At 41.7% G+C, this 20,484-nt stretch overlaps 2 protein-coding genes across 2 annotated transcripts in view; one reads left to right on the forward strand and one right to left on the reverse strand.

Annotated features, from left to right (window-relative positions):
• Positions 1-13,988, reverse strand: part of serinc4 (serine incorporator 4) — a gene marked incomplete at its 5' end in the record, with an annotated part of 19,315 nt that extends 5,327 nt beyond the window's left edge. The window contains 7 exons of the mRNA XM_079282007.1: positions 990-1,085; positions 2,076-2,287; positions 4,671-4,764; positions 5,075-5,154; positions 7,125-7,303; positions 8,887-9,054; positions 13,872-13,988. Of these exons, the coding sequence (XP_079138133.1) occupies positions 990-1,085; positions 2,076-2,287; positions 4,671-4,764; positions 5,075-5,154; positions 7,125-7,303; positions 8,887-9,054; positions 13,872-13,988 (946 nt within the window). The remainder of the gene's footprint in view (positions 1-989; positions 1,086-2,075; positions 2,288-4,670; positions 4,765-5,074; positions 5,155-7,124; positions 7,304-8,886; positions 9,055-13,871) is intronic.
• A 3,861-nt stretch (positions 13,989-17,849) lies between these two features.
• Positions 17,850-20,469, forward strand: hypk (huntingtin interacting protein K). Its single transcript, XM_079293252.1, has 4 exons — positions 17,850-18,044; positions 19,439-19,494; positions 19,582-19,633; positions 20,281-20,469. The coding sequence occupies exons 1-4, from the start codon at positions 17,883-17,885 to the stop codon at positions 20,374-20,376; spliced, it is 366 nt and encodes a 121-aa protein (XP_079149378.1). The 5' UTR covers positions 17,850-17,882; the 3' UTR covers positions 20,377-20,469.
• The last annotated feature ends 15 nt before the right edge of the window (positions 20,470-20,484 follow it).

The raw sequence follows: 20,484 nt of genomic DNA on the forward strand, positions 1-20,484 counted from the left end.
TGTTACCTGCTCGACGGACGAGCTGTGTGAGAACACGTGTAATGACGCTGCCGGGCTGCTTTCCTGTGTTATTATGTTGTCAGTGGACCCATGAGGAATGTGAAACACATCCTCCTGTCTGCCCTCACCACAGCCCAGCAGCCCAGCAGCCCCGCAGGCAGCATGTCAGAGCACATCTCATCCCAGAGTGTCTCTGCATGCGTGTGTGTGTGTGTGCGTGTCTTTATTTGCATGCATGCCATTAAGATGTAAACCCCGGATAAGACGGGGCCCTTTGACAAGCCTCTGCCCTCATGTCTCTGTCATGTGGAGGCTCTTTGTCTTACCTGGAGTCAACAGGTGAGTCATTACGAGGGAAGCCAATTATAGAGGATTTAGAAATACGAGTGTGTGTGTGTGTGTGTGTGTGTGTGTGTGTGTGTTAACAGGATGATGAGATACAAACAAAACACTTTTTGAAACATTTGAATTCATCTTGTGGTGAAGATAAAGGGGCGGTTGAGTCGAGATGATGGTTGTTTGTTATCGGTCCTCTGTGAAGAGCCACAGTAAGAGATGAGAAACTAAATCTACAGTCGTCGCTTTACAATGTCTTTGAGTTGTTTGTGTGATTATATCTCAACTGCAGCTCAGGAGAGAAAGCGGAAACAGGAGAAACATCAATTCCCTTGCAGTTTGTCCTCAAATAAAATAAAATGCGCAAATATAAGTCCAGTATTCTCTCTTTTTGCCCGTCTTTTGGTCGCCACCATCTCATATTACACATACAGTAGTCATTCAACCCTTTTATCCTTGAAGAATATTGATTACTGCAGATTTAAAGTAAGAAAAACACACGGTGAGTACTTCACTTGCAAGAGTTTCTGACAACATTCCCTTTCCTGCGCCGCGTTTCTCTTGTGATTGACGCGCCGTCGGTGGAGGTTTGTGTGTCGGCGTGACCTCTGGAGCTGCTGAGCTCCTGCTCTGCGGCTGGTTGGTGAGCGTACCTTTCTCTGGCGGGCGGCTGGACAGCGCCGAGAAAGTCAGGTACATGACGTAGCAGCTGATGATGGAGGCTTGAAGGAGCCCCGACCGAGGCTGCTCTGCAGAGACAGAGACAGAGGGGGGGGTCAGGGTCACAATACACACCATCATGTGCAATACCTGACATGCACACACACAAGCAAGCAAGCAGTGGTGGAGAGGCAACTCCTTCATCTTCATAGAAAGTACAAATACCGCCGTGTACAAATTATACAATTCAATCACTGATTTAAATAAACGTAAACAAGTATAAAGTCTGAAAGAGGGTAACATGTACTCAGTTTATTGATGTACAGTAAAACTACTAAGAGTGAGAAGAGTTGACAGAGAAAACAGGTTCCTTTCAGAGGTAGATGTTACTTATTACGGTTTTATTTAAATCTGTAAAAACAAGCTGTTTGGTAATGAAAAGCCCCAAATTTGGAGATATGTTTCCCTTTGCAGGGTTGAAACCTGATATCAAATTTTGGGTGTTCTTTGTGTGTTCAAAACAGTTTTTTACACATTTCTATGACAACTAGACCAAATCCATGTGCTGAAGATGACGATGAAACGCTCTGGATCCGAAATGTACATTATGTTTGAAATGAATTGTGTCATGAAGCTGAAACTAAAAGTTCAATTACAATGTTTCTACCCAACAGCAGATATTCACTGAAAGTTCAGTGTATCAATGCAAACACTGAATGTGCAGAGTCACTTGAATCTCCAGGTGTCAGATGGTGGAGTGAAAAGCAAAATGTTTCATGGAAATACTGAAGAGATCATATCTATTTCCTGGAGTAAAGTACAGTACTTGAGTAAATGTATAGTTTCTTCCACCTCTGTAATCAGCTGCTTCAATCTCAGAACCCAGACGTGTGCAGACAAAGTCGGCCTGCAGTCAACGTTTGGTCCTCAGAGGGAGAACCAGATGATATTACAGTACATCTAATTATTATGATCCGCAGCAGCGCTGGTTTCAACAGGAGGCTGTTTGCATCGCTGGAGTGTTATTTCACCGTCGGGAATCGACGACAGACACACGCGCGTGTGTTTTCATGACTCACTCTGCTTCACGCACGGCGTGACGGCGATGAAGGACATGAGGCCGCAGAGCCCCAGGTTGACCCACAGCAGGGCCTTGTTGAAGTGGCAGGCGATCGGGTGCGTGTAGTACTTGTACATGAAGGTGAAGGCCATGGTGGCGATGGTGTAGAAGAAGAGGGTGGCGCACATCACCGCCAGATACCAACGCTTGTTCTCCGCCGCTCCGGTCAACCTGAGAACAACACAAGAGGACGGAGAGAGATGAACTTCTGCCGCGATGCTGCAGCTGTCAGAGGAGCACCTGAAGTGTTGTTTTCTACCACGAAGTCTTCAATGGATTTATTACCGTTTGACCGCAGATTTCAATGAAAGTGATTTATTTATGGGGCAAATTCAGGATTTCTTAAAAAAGAAATATGAGCATTTTCCCAGGCGGCAACCTGTTCTGAAAAGTGAAGCCTTAAAGCTGCATTCTCTCTAGTGTCCACCAGGGGGCGACTCCTCTGGTTGTATAGAAGTCTATAGAAAATGACTCTACTTCTCTCTTGATTTATTCCCTCAGTAAACATTGTAAACATGAGTTTATGTCTCAATCTCTAGTTTCAAGTCTTCTTCAATACAGCATGATGTTCATTTAGTACATTATGGTCCATTTAGAGTCACACAGACCATAAAGCAGGGGATGCTTTAGGGCGGGGCTACTGTGATTGACAGGTCTCTCGTATACGGCGTCTCTACGTCACTCCTCAGTCCTAAGATGGTCACGTCTGTTCATTGGTTGCAAAAAGACAAGATGGTAACGAACAAATCGTTGAACTCGATGCTTCATAACATCAGTCAACAAACCAACGAGTGACGTCACGATGAGTACGTCCACTTCTCATGTAAAGTCTGTGAGTTTTCCTTGTTTCTCGTGAGTTACTGCACACTGACTGAGCAGCCTCCGGTTACGGTTAGTGACACGGTAAACACACAGATGGCTGGCGTAATCGGCCGACGCCGCACGAGAAGATGATGAGACATCAGTGTTATTTTGAGCAGCTTGTCTTCTGACCTGCAAAGCAGAAGGAAGAGTCTTTACCACCGTAAAGGGAATAAGAGCTTTGTTAGCTTGGTGTGTTTGTGTTGGAAAAGGCCCTGCATGAATACATCCTCTTAGTTGTTATTGCAACAACTCTGCCCGAGAGACAGGGGAGTTCAGAGGTCGCCGAGAGAGACGGAAGGCAACAGCTGGAGACGGTCAAAAACATCTGGGACGAGTCTGGCTGAACGAATGAGGACACGATGGGGACGACGTACAGAGGAGGAGACGTCAACAAGCAAACAAACGTAAGAACAAACAAGTAGATCGAGAGTGTGAGCACCATCATCATCATCATCATCATCATCAGAGCCTCCTCGTGTGCTATCTTTAGTTTTGTTAACTCTTTGAATGATGTTTAATTAGAGCTGCAATGATCAGTCAGTTCATTGATCAGTCGATCAACAAAAAATGTATCATTGTTATAATAATAGTAAATAGACAGATAGAAAATAATCGTTAACATTTGCTGTTTCCAGCTTCTCAAATGTCAGGATTTGATGCATTTCTTGTTCATATATACTTTATTTTCACAAAAAAATCCATCTATTCAGTCTGCATTTGATCATTTGGTCTACTATCATTTAATTGTTTTTATTATTTTTGCTTATTATTTAGTCTGATTTTAAACAGCGTGTTATGTGTTCTTAGTATTTATACATATTCAGTTTTTTATTTGATCTCATTCTAATTTTACTTTATTAACATTTCACTGTTTTGCCATCATCTATTTGTTCGGCGTTGCATTTTATTGTAGTTTTTTTCTTCTTCAATTTCATTTGATTTGTTTGAAAGGTGATTTATGAATTCAACTTTGTCAAACAAACAAAAATTAAACCCACAAACTGGAAAAAGTCGATGAAAACAGAAACAAAGTTCCAGGTGTTGGGACGGAGGAGACAGATGTTGCTGAAGTCTTCATGATTTAGTTCTGCTGGACGCAAGAGAGGCTCTTCTCCAGATGTGAACCCGGCTGCCTCTGTATACTGTATTATATAAATATAAGAAAATGTGAGGGGCCGTCAACAACATATTGTCACTGTCCTGTGAGAACCACGTCTCCAAAATGTAAAAGAAAAACAGCTCCGTTTGTGACTTCATCCAGTGGGCTTATATTCTCGTATTCATCATTTTTTTTATTATTATTTGGCATCTTTTAGATTTTTTTTGTAGACAATATAAAGAAGTTGAGTCTGACGGGGATCCGCTGAAATGACTCTACTTCTCTCTTGATTTATTCCCTCAGTAAACATTGTAAACATGAGTTTATGTCTCAATCTCTTCAATACAGCATGATGTTCATTTCGTACATTGTGGTCTATTCAAAGTCAAACAGACCATCATTTGAACCATAAACTAAGCCTGAAAACAAAGCTTTGTGGACAGGTGTGTCTTCCTTTATTATTGTATTTCATCACCAGTTTGTTTTCACATTTCATGAAGTCCTCTGTCATGATTTATACCCCCATCACGCACAATCTATAACGACATACCAAGCGGTATAACAGCTTATTCACACGACCCTCTCACTCACCAGTTCTTGTTCCAGGTGTGCGCAAAAGCTGTGATGAGGATGAGCTGGATGAGGATGAAGGCAAATCCTCCCACCACACCAACATAATGCCAAGCTGGGAGAAAGGGAGGGGGGGGGGGGGGGGGAAGAAAGGTGTTTTGATTTATTTCTGAGAGAAGAGAGAGAGAACAAGCTGCGGATCATAAATCAGCGCTGGTCTCACGCTTGTATCACCATCAGATGTATTGTTCCCAAACAAAGTGAAGTCAAGCTGCAGAGGTTTACGGTCCGATAATTGACAGCAGTGGAGCGGAGCGGCGGGTCTCTGCTGCCCCCCAGCAGGACTCACAGGGAGCTGCACCGACTCCGCCGTCTCCGTCCACCACGTGTGTTCCTCGGTGTGGCTTCGTGTCTCGGCTTCTCACCGTGCAGGAAGGACTCTGTTGGGATGAAGAAGGCGGCGGTGCACGTCCCCAGCAGAGTGATGAACTTCAGGAACCAGAAGCTGCAGGTCGACCGACGGAAACAAGAACAGTTTCAATCTCAAGAGATTCTCCTTTTTCGTCTTTTGCATTCATTCATCAGCTTTGCTTTGTCACGGATTCTTCTATTCGTTGGTCCTGCTTGTTCTCTCCGTACACATAACCAGTCATTCAAATGTGCTTCATGACTGCAGTTTTTAGCATGTTTTTGTCCATTTACTACAAATTGTCCTCTTTGCAAATCTGGTCAAATGTTCCAATAATTTCTTTCATGTTCCCAGGAGTCATTCATTTCTGTGTGATATTAAAACTAATATGCTCATATTATTTGTCACATGTCGTCATCATTAAAGTAGTTATCATGTTTCTACCATTATCCTGCTATTATTAGTGCTGTGCTCTCATTATATAATAAGACAAATTATAATAATAATACATTTTATTTAGGAAGTGATTTTATATAAACTCCAAGACATTTTACAAGGGAGATAAAATAAAGAAAAATATTTTAAAACCTACATGAGGTAGGCAGTGTGCCATGTTATGGAGAGCTTTGTGATGACGAGGAGTTTGAAACAGATGCATTGTTTCATAAGGACAGAGAAAAGCAAACAGAAGGCGGTTGCAGTAGTCGAGTCTTGGGGTGATGTGGGAGCGGATGAGGGGTGGAAAGCTTTGGAGACGACAGCGTGGTTCATGTGGGATTCAAATGAAAGGGTCGAGTCCAAGGTTACGGATGTTGGAAGACGAGGAGACATCGACGGGGAGGGAGGAGCTGTTTCTGGGCCAATATTTATCATTCATATCATACGGAGCGACGACGCTGTCATTCTATTTTGTTCTTCATTCTGTCCACAAGACCTCTTTTGCACTTCTGTCCATCCTCGGGAGAGATCCCTCCTCTGAGGCAAAAGTCTATATTTTTGGAGTTTTTCCTCATTTGATGCGAGGGTCAAAGGATGGAGAATTTGTGGTATTAGGCTGCAAATAAATGTATTTAATTAATATGAGAGTTTTGAAAATAGCTCGAGCTGTGAAGTGCTTGACTGCTTTGGATGATCTCTGCTGTTTATTGAAGAAATAAAGCAAACCCACGATGTTTCATTGACGAGTTAAACTCACGGAGACCTGTTTCTATGTTATTATATATTTATACATTATAAAAGTATTGTAAGGGAAGGTTGAGTTAAAAGGAACAGACATTATAAAATGAAAATATATTTGAAATGTTATGTGGCTTAATGGTATATAATATAACATACTATAATATACTATAATATACTATAATATAATTTGTTAATGAAACTGCGTCTGGACGTATACGAGGTTTCATCGGGGCTCTGGGGCACTCCCTGACCCCCCTACAGTCCAAAGACCCGGAATCCTTTTCACCGTGGCACAAACCCTAATCTGAGATCAGTCAGCGCTCTAATCCACTGCGATGGAAAGTGTGACAACAAGGAGCCTTAAATAGAGCGGGTCAGCTGAGCCAAGGGAGAACACACAGCGCACGCAGTGACGTATTTAGAGACGTGTGCTTCTATGAGGCGTGGAAACGTCTCTGGTCCACATTTAAATGTTCTGATTCAAGGGAAATGACATAAAGATCTTTGTAACCTAATCCAGAGAAAAACTCCAGATTTCACTTAGGATTTTAAGAGCCAGAAAATTTAGGGAATTTATGAAAAGGTTGATGATGGATTCATTTTGTTGTGCTTCAGATTTAGGAATTTCCAGTTTTATAAGAAGCTGGAAGGAGGTTCATGTTTGTCAGAATCAATAAAACGTACAAACTTGGGAATAAATGTGGTCGCTTGCTGATAGTTTTGTGATTTCTGCTTTGAATTTATTCTATTTATAATTTGCAGTGAGCTGCAGTATTTTACAGTGTCGTCTTGAATATATTGTTCAATGCATGTTGTTTTTGTTGATGTTGCAGATGGAAAAAACCGTTGCGAATCATCATCATCATCATCCACTCCGCAGCACTGACCCGTTGTGTATGAGCGCTCTGTAGTCCTGGCTGGACTTCACGTCGATGAGGAAGATCGCCATCATCAGGTAGAAACTGGAAGTGCCGAAGCAGACTCTGTAGACCGCGGAGTAGCCCACCAGCATCTCGCAGTGGCCCCCGCCGTGCGCCTGGTCACACACCATGTTGAAGAAAGGCACCTGAAACACACACACGCACGCGCGCACACACACACACAACGTATTTTATCTACGCAACAAAGATAGCTTCTAATGCAATTCAACATCCATTGATGCTAATGATGTGATGATGTCCTCACACAGCTTACGCATGAGAACTATTGACCAGAGTCATAAGATATGAATGCTCTCCCATCCTGCTCTCCTCCCGGTGAAGTAGTCGGTAACGGGAGTGAACCGTGCGGTACATTTCGACCACCAGAAGCAGCTGAACATTGAGAAAGTAGTTCTTGTGCCCCACGAGCCAATCAAAGCAGTGGAAACGATTGAGTTGCATTTTTCTCCGATTACTCTTACAGGTCACATATAATGCTCATTTTCAGGTTCCTACTTGTATTTCGGGTTTCTACTCGAGCATGTTTTTATGCTTTAACGCTCAAAAAACACATTTTAGTCAAACCGTCTGTCTGTGTTCACGCGCTGTCTGAAACGCTCCGATTCAGCGCCTGTCTCTTTAAGAGTCTCATGCCCGCCACGTGACAGCCACACACGTCACATTACATGAAGCTCACACTTTGTCACAACTGCAAGTCCAAAATAAGCCGTGGAGAAAGGACCTTAAAGCATTTGGGACAACCAACTTAATCAGACACTTGTTGTGTTGAAATCATCCCCATCGTGCACGTCTTTTGTGCACGGCACTAAACAGCTAACTGTAACGGGGGTTGCGTTGACTTTGCATGGTGCGTTCAAGCTCTCCTCGGTAAAAATGAGAATTGGGGGGTCCTGGTGTGTACAAATGATATCTTGTCAAATTAAATTTTTGGCGAGAATCTTCAATAAATCCAGTTGTGTGAAGCCGATGTTTTCACAACAATACAAAATAGATATTAGAGAGTGAATTATGACCTAAACAACAATACATCATTAGAACTACTGATGCCAAGTATTCAAATAAAAATAACAGAATTTCTTTCTTTTTTTATTTGAATTTCACATTTTCCGCAAATAACTACTTACTAACAAAGTGAAAAGATAACATTTAGAATTTCTGAAGGTTTACATTGACTTCGGGGACGTTTGAAATTATTTCATGCAGTTATCGTAACACTGCTCTCCCCCTTCAGAAGCATTCATATGGACATTTTAGGAAAATGTACTGTACTGTAATATATACAGTTGCCGTCCGTGCTTCCAAATTGTAGCTTAAACGTTGGGCCATAGCTCAGCCCCAGTTTGTGACTTTAGGCAAACCAGATACTTTTTCAACCTTTCATAGTTTTCACATCATGTGGTGTCCACTTTAAATGTGTCTGTTGCTTTTTGCCCTGTTGCGTGGTGAACCTGTCGACCTGCAGCCAATCACAACCCATGTTGGGGTATAAAAGAACTGCAAAGCTACATGAGGACTTCGGCTTCTGATTGTGTTTTCACAGATTTTGTATCAGGACTTTTTTACGAAATGATTCCAGAGTTCTCTTGTTCTATCGGCTGTTATGTTTCAGTCCTTGTGTGTGTGTGTGTGTGTGTGTGTGTGTGTGTGTGTGTGTGTGTGTGTGTGTGTGTGTGTGTGTGTGTGTGTGTGTGTGTGTGTGTGTGCTCACATTTTCCCTGACGAGCTCGGAGACGGTGCGGGACAGCATGAGGCAGGAGACGGAGCAGCTCATGATGTGGAAGAGCGTGTACATGAGCCGCGTGCTGGTGGAGGATTTGACCGGAGGACAGAAGGCACAGCAGAGCGAGCAGGGAGCCGGTCCACAGCAGCAGCATATCTGAGGGGGACAGGACGGAGACTGATGTCCAACATCTCAAACAAACAAAGCAAAATATACAACATGAGGCCAAGATTAGAAAAATGCCATGCACAATATTACTTTTCTATTTCAGTTTCGAGTAGGCACGAATGATAATATTACTTCTTGTACACTTAATATTTTAATTTGATGAAGCACTTTGAGCTGCATGTTATGTTATGAAAGCTGCTTTCATTATGACTGTTATTATTATCATGATACACTTAATACGTCTCGCTCTATTGTTTATGTTTGTCATTGTGCTCTATTGTTTTTTTCTTATTCTTCTGTTATAGCCTTTGCTCAATCTCAGGCACCATCATTTCCTTTGCGGTCACTAAAGTTCTATCTTAACTTAACTTAACTTAGATACTTATTTGCTTTCCTTTATGCGTTGTGCGTCATGAATAAAAGCATATTGCTTGTTGCAAAAAGTTAACTCTCCCATGTGATGTAGGTTGGACGTCGTGTCATTCTTTCACGTTACATAATTATCTGTGTGTTGTTCCACATAGATGCTGACAAATAAAAAGGAAGAAAATGGCCGCGTGTTGGTGAGACGCTGGTCCACCATGAGCCTGCAGAGCGCCGTTCTGCACCGTGCGGGTGGAGAACGTTGTGGAACGCTTGTTCAGTTGGGTTCAGATCTGTTGGCTGAAGGTCTGAGCCTCATCACTCTGAGTCCTCCTGTCCTCCTGTCCTCCTGTCCTGTCTCTCCACTCATTTATTCTGCTTTTTCCTTTCATTCGTGTGTCATCATGAACCCCACTGCGTTACTTGGCAACATCCGCCCTGTGTAGCTTTCACGCTAGCATTGGCACGGCGTCCATACTCGCCAAGGTGGTGTCAACCCGATGTGTTGGGTCCTATGAACGACTTCTTGGCCTTTGAATTTGGAGGAAAAAAAGTGCAAAATTGGTCATTTTGGGGCCCAACGCAGTCAAAGGACCGAAAATATATCAATATTTGATTGATGTAATGCCAAATTTCTGATGCTCTGACATAATCAAAATCCAATATATCACGAGTAAGTGTCATGATCTTTGGTATAGGGTTAGTCTGTTTCCTGTTTTATTTTGAAGTTCACTCCTCACGTGTCGTCTTTCGTGAGTTTTCCCGCCTTTGTGATCGTCTGCCAGCCCTGATCAGTTCCACGTGTCCCTTTGAGGACTTGTTGTTTGCTGGTATCTCCTGGCGTTCCTCACTGGTTTGTGTCAGAAAGCTTTTGTGCTTTTAAATGACCATCACTGAATCTCAGCATCGTTTGGCTCTTTCTTGCCTGTCCTGCTCCCGGCACTGTGACGGTATGACCAGTTTGAAATGGTGTCTCCATCGATTCAGCTTCTGAAGGATTAAATAGTCCACAGAAATGTTTCTCTGGATTTTATTATTCTGCAGCTGACGTCTCACTCTGCTGATCCTTCAGCATCTCAGAAACACTGACAAGACGATGGAATCATTGTCTGTTGAGCCTTTTCTGTCTTTATAACTTATTCAATACGTTGCTTCTGGTTTTACTGTTCTCTTCTTCTTGTTTTAGATGCTTTTTCATGTTTTAGATGTTTATTTCTCGCTCTTTAAAAGTGCTCCATGAATACATTTTGTTTATTATCTACTCTTATTTGTGACTGGAGGCGTCATCACGGCCACAAAACGCGCAGTGAGTCAGAAAAGAACCGACTTTCTGAACCGAGGCCGCTGCCAGCATCCCTCAGCAGCAGACAAAGATTAAACAGCTGAGATTTTGTTGGATTTGGTGCTTAATTTGTATGTTTCTAACCTAAATATCACTGATTATTCAACCTTCAGTTTAATCCATAAATCCTGAGATATAGGACGTCAATAAAACGATGTAAAACGTTTACAAAGGGAACTAACCCGTTTCTGTGCTGGACATAATCAGCTTTTTTAGTTCCTATAACGGAGTCTTGTCTCATGAGAAATGGTGAATTAATATTATATTTCCCAGACACACGGGTCAGGACTCCCTCCAGCTCTTTCTTCGTACGATGATAAGATCTCCTGCATCTTTCAGAGTATTTAACAAGCTAATCCGAGAGCTAATGCTGCATGGATCACATGCACCAGTGATCCAATTTACCTTTCATACAGCAACTCATTTCATTCTGCGTATGAATTTACTTTGAGATATACATTTTATTGATTATAGGGTCTGTAAATGACTCAGACAGCATTACAACACTGAAGCTGCTACTAATTGATGCCACTAATTGATGAATTGTTGAGACAATAACTTTCTTACATTGCATTTATTTTTGCATCGAACTTCCATAAATGTCCGGCACTTCCACTACAATTGTTCACAAAGTTAAAACAAATAACGCGGCGCTACGTTGACCTCTTCTTCCCCCATTCAGCAACACCTGCGTACAAATCAAATGACCCTTCAAGGAGTTTAAATACATTCAAGCAATGTTTTACGACACTGAAGCAACTTCATTCCAAGTCAAAGCAATATGAGAATGCATCATTTAAATATGTATTCCGACTACAAATGACTAATAATTCAGTGCAATAATTAATAATATAATGTAAATTCGTTGAATATACAATACACATTATATCAATGCACACTTAATTATCCATGAACAAGCATGAAGCTTTCTACAATAGCTAAATCCACCTGCCCTGCGCTACAGTATTACACTTATATATAAATATAATCAAACTGTGTTGATGTTGCTCTGTTTTTTCGCTCTCTGCCACCTTTTCCATCAAGTAAACACAAGCTGGCGTGTCCGTATTTTCGGCAGCAGAGATGTCGTAGACATCAGCCCAATCGCTGCGTCACGTCAGGGTCATACAGACCGGCTGCTGTCGGCCACGCACTCACGTCCGTGTTTGGGCGGTGGCGTCACTTCCTGTCTGATACTCATTTTTATTTCAGACAGCAGCAGAAAGCTGCTTGAGCTTCATCAACGCTTGGGGGGGAAAATGTGTTTTTTTTGGATGAAAAACGCTGCTGAGAGCTGTAGTCCAGCTGGTAGCGTTCGCCAACACAGAATGTTTACCATGTTCACCAGCTGAGCTGAGCATGTTAGCGTGCTAACTAGGAGAAAGAGAGGGAAAGTCCACGCAGGGCTGGTTTGAGACACAAGACCTTCACCCAGGAGACCGCTGTTCATGAAACCAAGTCAATGATGACTTATCTTACACCAAGACAACTTTGTTACGCAACTGGTGTTAGTTCAGTGACGGACAAAGTTTATTTTAACCCAAACCACGATTTTTTCCTAAACCTAACCAAGTAGTTTGGTCGTGTGAGTCAACCTAAAATCTAAGCAAACCCACATTAGAAGTTTATGTTGAAAACACACTGCATGCACGTAACGAGCTGAAACTGACATGCCGTCCCTGACACACTTATCCTCGGACAAGGGGTCGTATGATATCGAACAAAAGGTTATTTTATGTGCGTTTTCCGACAAAAGTCCAGCAACAAGTGGCAATTTCTTTGCGTTACATGCACACAGTCTTTTCAAAATAAACTTCCGTCTTAAGTACGCAAGTTACGTGATGAATCAATCACCATTGACCGATAGATTCACGTGTGAACAGCGGCCTCCTGTTCACAGACTGTATATAAGAAGTGGACGTCGTCATCGTGACGTCTCCCGTTGGTTTGTGGACTGATGTTTCGAAGCCTTGAGTTTGACAATTTTCGGGGGTTGTTTTTTTTTGCAACCAATGAACAGAAGTGACCGTATTTGGAAGGAGGAGTGACGTAGAGACGCCGTATACGTCTCTGGTAGAGACCTGTCAATCACTGTGTAGCCCCGCCCTAAAGCATCCCCTGCTTTATGGTCTGTGTGACTCTAAATGGACCATAATGTACTAAATGAACATCATGCTGTATTGAAGAAGACTTGAAACTAGAGATTGAGACATAAACTCATGTTTACAATGTTTACTGAGGGAATACATCAAGAGAGAAGTAGAGTCATTTTCTATAGACTTCTATACAACCAGAGGAGTCGCCCCCTGGTGGACACTAGAGAGAATGCAGCTTTAACTCATGAAGCTTTGACTTCACTCTTCAGAACCGGAGGTTGCAGCCTGTGTTTGTTGGACTCATCCACCTCCCGCCAGCCCTGTGTGGGCTTTTAAACTTCCTGGTTCATCATTAATTGGACAACATACCAATTGATTTCTTGGGATATCTACGAATTTCGGCACATTACTTTTCTCTCAGGTTTTGCTACGAGTGCTGTATGAGCGCATTCTGCCCCGACACGTTCAAAAGTGGCGTTGGAGGAAGCGGGCGACTGACCGGGCGTCGTATTTAATGAGTTGGAAGTGAGACAGACAGACTGACATTCCTATAGTCCCACCAGTAGCATCACTCATCAGCCATGTGTGCGTCTGACACCTCTTCTTCATCAATGAGCCTCACTGTTGCACTGGGTGACATGTTATCACAATGAACAAACATTGTAGTTTGTTTCCACTCAATCTCACACACACCGTGCTGCAACAAATAACTCACGAGAGCACCAAATGTGGATTAATCCGCCACTAAAAATAGTCCCCAGCAAGTGCACTTTTCCCTCCTGTTTTAGCAACATTTGCTAAAACAGCTACAGTGACCAGCTTTCTTTGAATTAAACATTTTCTATCCAATATTTATGTCTTGTCACAACAAATTAATAAATTCCTGATCAATAAAAATCGACTCCAGGGTTAATGTTAAGTCATCTACTAATAAAGACACACTTTTGTCTCACAATCAACTCTAAACTGACAAACTCCGGCTGCTGCCGCTCGCCAGCTCTCACCTGATAGGCCACCATGTTGAGGAAGTAGTTGTAGACGCCGCCGTTCATCCCCTGACTGGCCGACATTGTGCCACTAAACTTCTTTTCTTCGGCCGGGACGACTCTACATTTGGCCATGAACTTCCAGCACAGGAGGGGTTTTTCTCTCAGCGTGCCTGCAAAGATGGCATCCTCACGTCCTCATCGAGGCCGCGAACACAACTTCTGAAAAGGCCTGGCAGTGAAAAGGGGAGGAAGAGAAAGTGGAAAAGTCCAGCAGGTTGTCCCTACATGCTTCTTACGCTGGATTAGCGGTAAATCTGGTCCGGCTGGGCTCACTGTAGCCGAGACCCTGAGCATGAGCACCAGGTCCGGGCTGCTCTCAGTCCAGCCTCGCAGGGGAATAAGTTGGTTTTTGGCCCATATCCTGCGTGCTTTGGCTCTGCGGCAGTGTTGGGTGCTGCCAGAAAAGAGGGAGAGGTGGTGGCGAATGCCCGGTGCCCTCCCCCATCCTCCACCCGTCCTACCCGGTCAGATTAGGCAAAGAGTCTGTGAGGGGAGGAGGGGGGTGAGGAGGAAGAGGTCGACAGGGACCATGTGTCCTCCCATCTGTCCCTCCCTTCCCCCAGCACTGCACAAACCCCACAATACAATGGGATTGGGCACGACTCCTGTTTCATCCAGATTTACAATAATTAAACAATTAACCCTGTGTGATTTCTAGATGCCTCACAGCGCCCTCATTCCTGACCCGAGAAACAGGCCGAGAATATAAACTGAGTTGCGTCTAATATTTTAGCTTTCCAAATGATTTGCATGTTTACTCTGCTTTCATCATAACGGGTCTGCTCGTAATATTCACTTAGTTGCATTCGATTAAACGTAGCAATACCACAGTATGAAAATACTGTGTTACAGGGAAAGAAAACGCATGTAAAAGTACAGAAGTATTGGCAACAACAGGCCTCAACCCTGGAAATGAGTCAGCATTTCTTTTCACTTCCCGCTCCCTCGTGGAGAATGAGATGTGGTTTTTTTGTTTCGATGTCTGAAATAAAGTCCGTGTTGAAGAGATCTTAACGGTATGTTGTCTGATATCAAACAGGTCAGTGAACGCCCCTCTGGTGAATCTTAAAAAGAGTGCAAATGAGACGACTAAGCATCCTCAGTGGAGCAGCAGTGGAGACGTGAAGTCATGTGACCGTGGTGTTCCTTCAAACATCATAAAAGTGGTGTTTATTAGTGAAGATTATCTTGATGAACAAAACGTGTAAAAACCATCGTTTGTTTGCCAAAAAATATTTTCTGCAATACTCCAATGGAAGAATCTCAGTTAACTTCCTGTCAGACGACAAAAATACTATTGTGTCCGTCTCGTGATGCAATGGGGCCCAAAATGACATTTTTACCATTGACGTGCATTGGGAAAGCGCCGTGTAACTCAACTGATAATTGTTTTTGAGGTGATTCTACTTTCCTGTAAGAACACTTGAATAGGCGTTATTTAAATCATGATGTTATTTTCCTTCCTTCATAATCATTAACACTGATTCACCAGATGTTGTAATGTTCTGATGCTTTCATTAATGCCGGTGATGTGCTGTGATTGTGATGCTGCACTGGAAAATGAGTTTTTTTAAGCACTTATTTAGACATTTAACAATCCATGGAACCAAACCACACACACACACTTGTTTTTGGAGTCCAACCTTTTTCTGGGACGTTGTACCTTCTGTTCGGTACGAGGTTACAAAAAGCCGCTAATCCGGTCCTGTTTCACACCTGAGACGTATGAAACTGGGACCAGGACGTGGTCCAGATTCTCCTCCCTAAGAACTGGCTCAAGACTGATGCATCAGATTACAAACAATGGCTGACCATAACGGTTGAAATCAAATTGATGGAGAATCGGTTAGAAATTCAGGAAGATGATACAGTATAGCATATAGTATAGATATACATTTCTAAAAGGCATCATGTTGTCCTCTCTGTTCACCTTTAATTGTGTTTGGTTTCCTTGTTTTCCTGTTTGTATTTATACCCTCTGTTTTTATAGAGAAACAATGATGATGAAGTAAAAGACAAAGGATGAGGAGAGAGTCAGATTAGATTTGGGTTAGTGCGCAGGGCGGAGCGTCGGGATAATCCTCTCGGTCGGGATGACCTTCCACAGACAGGACATTTGAATCTGCGGTCCAGTTCATCCAATCACACCGCAGCGTTCTGTCGCTGGACAGCCTCTTACCTGCTGAAACACGTTCTCCTGCACAGACCTGTTTGTGCCAGATGAACTGATAATCTGACCTGCTGACAGGTTCTTCTCTTGAGTGAACAGCAGGTGATGCACAACAGTTAACCCGCTGCACGAACACGTCTCCGATCAGAGGCAACAATGGCTGTCCAATAGTATCTTCAGTCCGCAGTTTAAAGATGCGTTTCATCTCTCTGACTGTGTTTCTTTAAGGATGTTATTCAAAATGACTTTGCTCTTCAAGTAAAGAGTCAAATTGGATTAAAAGAACAAGAAGCGAAAAGTGAAAACAACTGCAGCGAACGAGGGACGAGGACACGTGACGTTTGTTTGCCTGCAGAGAAGCTGCTTCAGCAGGATGAGCCGCTTTACATGCATGTTGGAAACCAACAGGAAACAGCCTGCGCCTCAATCTTGTGTTAATTCTCCAGAAGGCCGCACAGTGGGTCCAGGTTCACTTTCTAGGAAACCGAGCAACAAACAAGAGGTTCAATAAGAGGAAGCGTCGGTGGCGCCTGAGCGAAGAGGCGTGGACTCACACGACGCGGCACAAAGCGTAACAGCGAGAAACAGTCACGCGATATATTCAAGGTTTTTGGAAGTATTTGTACAGATTACAAAGCATTTGGATATTTGTAGCGTAAATACATCTTTCTCCAGAGCAGACATCAAATAAATAGACATAAAGTGACAAATGTTGCAGAAAAACAACACTGTCCTGAATCTCACTTTGGATTATTGCCCCTGTAAACACGTGTTACTCTGAGCGGCATTCCTGGGGGCCCCTTTCACTCTCACATAATTGCTGCTGCATTGTGGGAGAGGAAGACGTGCCAAAGGGGACAAACAAAAAAGCAAATAAGCGGATGCAAACAGCCACTTGAGTGAAAGCGCTCAGTCTATGGTTTCAATGGGCTTGCGCAATAACAGCTGAATGAAATCCAAGCTTGTTTACAAAAACAAAAAATGGATGAGAAAAATGATCTGTTCATTAGTCCTGTTGGACTCTTCCTGAGCGAACAGTCTGTGACCAGCTGGCATTGTTTGGGTTTTCTTAAACCTGTTTTAGAAAAAAAAAAAAGAAGCTGGGTGTAAATTATGTACAAAGAAATAAGAGTTGTTCTTCCCATAGAAACACGATGAAGTCATTCATAACTGCAGCATGACTGAGGGCACAACTTGCTCATATTCTGAGGAATTGAACTGAGAAAAGAGTCTGAATAGACAGAAATGGTTCAAATAGACAAAATGAGAACGAAAGCAAAGCATAACCAGCAGAAACTAAACTCAACTGGAGGTCTGCTCTCAGAGCTGCGTCTGCAACGACCACTGCATCGTCTGAATGGACATTACATGATCCTCCTGGTGTAGACAGAAAAAAACATACAAATATATTATTGTTATTCAAAATATGCAAATCAGCTGTTGTTTCTAATGGTGGTCATGTACACAAGTGTGTGTATGAGTCCTTATATTTAACTGAGAGGAGGGACAGGAGAGAGAGGGGAACTTGGGCAAATACTAATAATAAAACATGATGATGTTATATATATATATATGAGTTTTGTGCAGTAGTATTATTTTCTTCAAGATATCACTTTAAGATATCATAGACCTTTTTTCAGGTAAACCCTTTCACATTCATGCCTTTTTGTGTGATCTCCTCAGTTAGTTTTGAAGAAGAAGAAGAAGAAGAAGAAGAAGAAGAAGGTACCACCTTGTTTTCCCTCCGACGTTTAACGGAACCTTTCTTTTTTGTTCCGGGCCTCACTGGAGCAAACATGGCGGCCGAGGGAGATGTCGATTTGGACCTTGAAGCCGACGAAAACTGCACGGGAAAACCGGCGGAGAAGCCTCGGAAGCATGACAGCGGAGCCGCGGACTTGGAGAGAGTCACGGACTACGCGGAGGAGAAGGAAATCTCCAGCTCCGACTTAGAAACGGTGAGAGCTCCGGGCTAACGTTAGCCGGGAAACATGCGGCCACTACTGGTTAAGTTAACTTCCGGTACATCATCACCGATACAGAGCCATGTGAAATACACAAGAAGTATTTGTTTATATTTGTTTTATAATACAATGATATTATATGCTCTGTAATGGTGCCGTAAACTATTATCTTAGTGGCTAACGTGAACTGCCTCGTAGCTAGCTGACGTAAAGCTACTTTCCCCACTTTGCATCACTGTCGTAAACTTCACCAGCGCAACACCAGAGCGTTAAACAGGTAGAATATAGCAATGCCATATACAAGTTAACCAACAAACAACTGGAAATGGATAAATACATTACAAATTCAGTATTTATTGTTGGTTGGTTAAAACGGATTAAAGTGTGATGTAAAGGTATTTACATAAAGTAAATAATAATAACAGTGACAGAACTGTAAGGTCTGGGTCTATCTTTCTATTAAAAAAGTAAATATCTGTGGTTTTCTACGCTTGTACCTCAGATCAGACTGTTAAAATGTAAATATAAATTAATTTGAGGGTTTCATTCATGGTGTTTGTTCAATGAGGATCAGTAACATTAAAGCCACTTGTCATTGATTCATCTTATAATAATAATAATAATAATGATAATAATAATATATATCATTTTTAAAACGTTATTAATTCACAATTTAGTTCATAAAATGTCCCCCCTGAGAACCCACGGTGACAACTTATTGGTTGTATCATGTGCTGTTTATTATTAATGACAAATTAATGTCTTGATTATCATTGTTTTTGTTAAATCTTGTTAAAACTTATAGTTTGAGCTCCAGATAACCTACGTAATAACTATTTAATGTTAAAGTAGAGTTTCCCAGATAGTGGTTTTAATTTGCGTATTTCATGCATTTGTTATTGCTCTGTGTGACAGAACAGAGCATTCATGTACACTTTAAAAATCTCTCTGTAATCAGACTTTGGCTCATGAATTCTCGTTAATGTTTGAAGTGAACCACTAAAAGTAATTTCTTCTTTAAGATGCAGCCTAGATTGAGAGGAGTCAGACGCTTGAACCACAACATAATATCCTGATATAAGATGTTAGAAAGACCTTCTTCCATACGTAACGTTATATCACAACACCACGAAATGAATGTGAAATATTCATGACACATTTATGGATCATAGTTTGTGTCATTCTGTCAAATCATACAGAACATTTAATACGTGATATTTAATTTATAGTAAACAGCACATTTGAGTTGGTTTAATGATATTGTGAATATGTAACGTATACATAAATGCATGTGTTTAATTTTAACATTGTTTTTTTAAAGGATTTTGAAACTGGGTGAAAATGACAAATAAATTTGAATAAAATTGTTTTTTGTTTTGTTCTTTCAGGCGATGTCTGTGATCGGAGACCGAAGATCACGAGAACAGAAAGCCAAACAAGAGAGGTGAGATCATGACGAGCAGCAGGTTGAGGATCACGTTATAATGATGGAATAACTGATGTAACCGTTGGTTGTGTCATCGCGTTTCAGAGAGAAAGAGTTGGCCAAAGTCACCATCAAGAAAGAGGACGTGGAACTAATTGTACGTTTTTCATTTAATCGCACGTTAACAATTTACCATTTATTCATGATAATTATAGTTTTTGCACACATAACAAGTTTACTTTTTAATGTGTTTGATTACTAAATGAGTTGTAAACAACTATGAAGTATTATTAGTGTATCTATATATATATCTATATATCTATATCTATATCTATATCTATCTATCTATATATCTATAGATCTATAGATATATAGATATATATAGATCTATATATATATCTCTAGATCTATATATCTATATAGATCTAGAGATATATATCTATCTATCTATATATCTATATAGATCTATAGATATATATATCTATAGATCTATATATCTATATAGATCTATAGATATATAGATCTATAGATATAGATGTATGCTGGAGCACTAAGGGGTCCACAGACTGGACTAGCTAAAACTTGACTATTCAACACACTTGTGTGTAAACGGTGGAGTGTTTGAAATAGTGATGTTTGAGAGAAGATAAATGAGACTTGGAGTTTACAAAAAGATGTTTTGATACTTTTCTTTTTAAACTCATTGAGACGTTGGTGTTTGGATTGAAGGTAACGAGAGGTGAGGTTTCCCTTCTTACGCTGTAATTAGATTACGTTTTAACGGTTGATGTTCTGATGTTGCAGATGTCAGAGATGGAGATCTCGAGGTCGGTGGCGGAGCGCAGTCTGAGGGAACACACGGGGAACGTGGTGGAGGCTCTGGTGGCTCTGACCAACTGAACAAATCATTCTCACCAGAACTCAGACACGAGGCTCAACTGTTGTCTTTTCTCTGTTTCTAAATAAAAGTTGACCTGCCTCACCTGTCTGTGATTTAAAGTTTTAATA

This window comes from Melanostigma gelatinosum (assembly GCF_949748355.1).
Source record: "Melanostigma gelatinosum genome assembly, chromosome: 2".
NCBI classification, from domain to species: Eukaryota; Metazoa; Chordata; class Actinopteri; order Perciformes; family Zoarcidae; genus Melanostigma; species Melanostigma gelatinosum.

Coding starts and splice junctions, on each gene's coding strand:
- hypk (XM_079293252.1), top strand. CDS start 17,883: ATGGCGGCCGAGGGAGATGTCGATTTGGACCTTGAAGCCGACGAAAAC. Junction 19,495..19,581: donor CAGAAAGCCAAACAAGAGAG/GTGAGATCATGA, acceptor ATCGCGTTTCAG/AGAGAAAGAGTTGGCCAAAG. Junction 19,634..20,280: donor AAGAGGACGTGGAACTAATT/GTACGTTTTTCA, acceptor CTGATGTTGCAG/ATGTCAGAGATGGAGATCTC.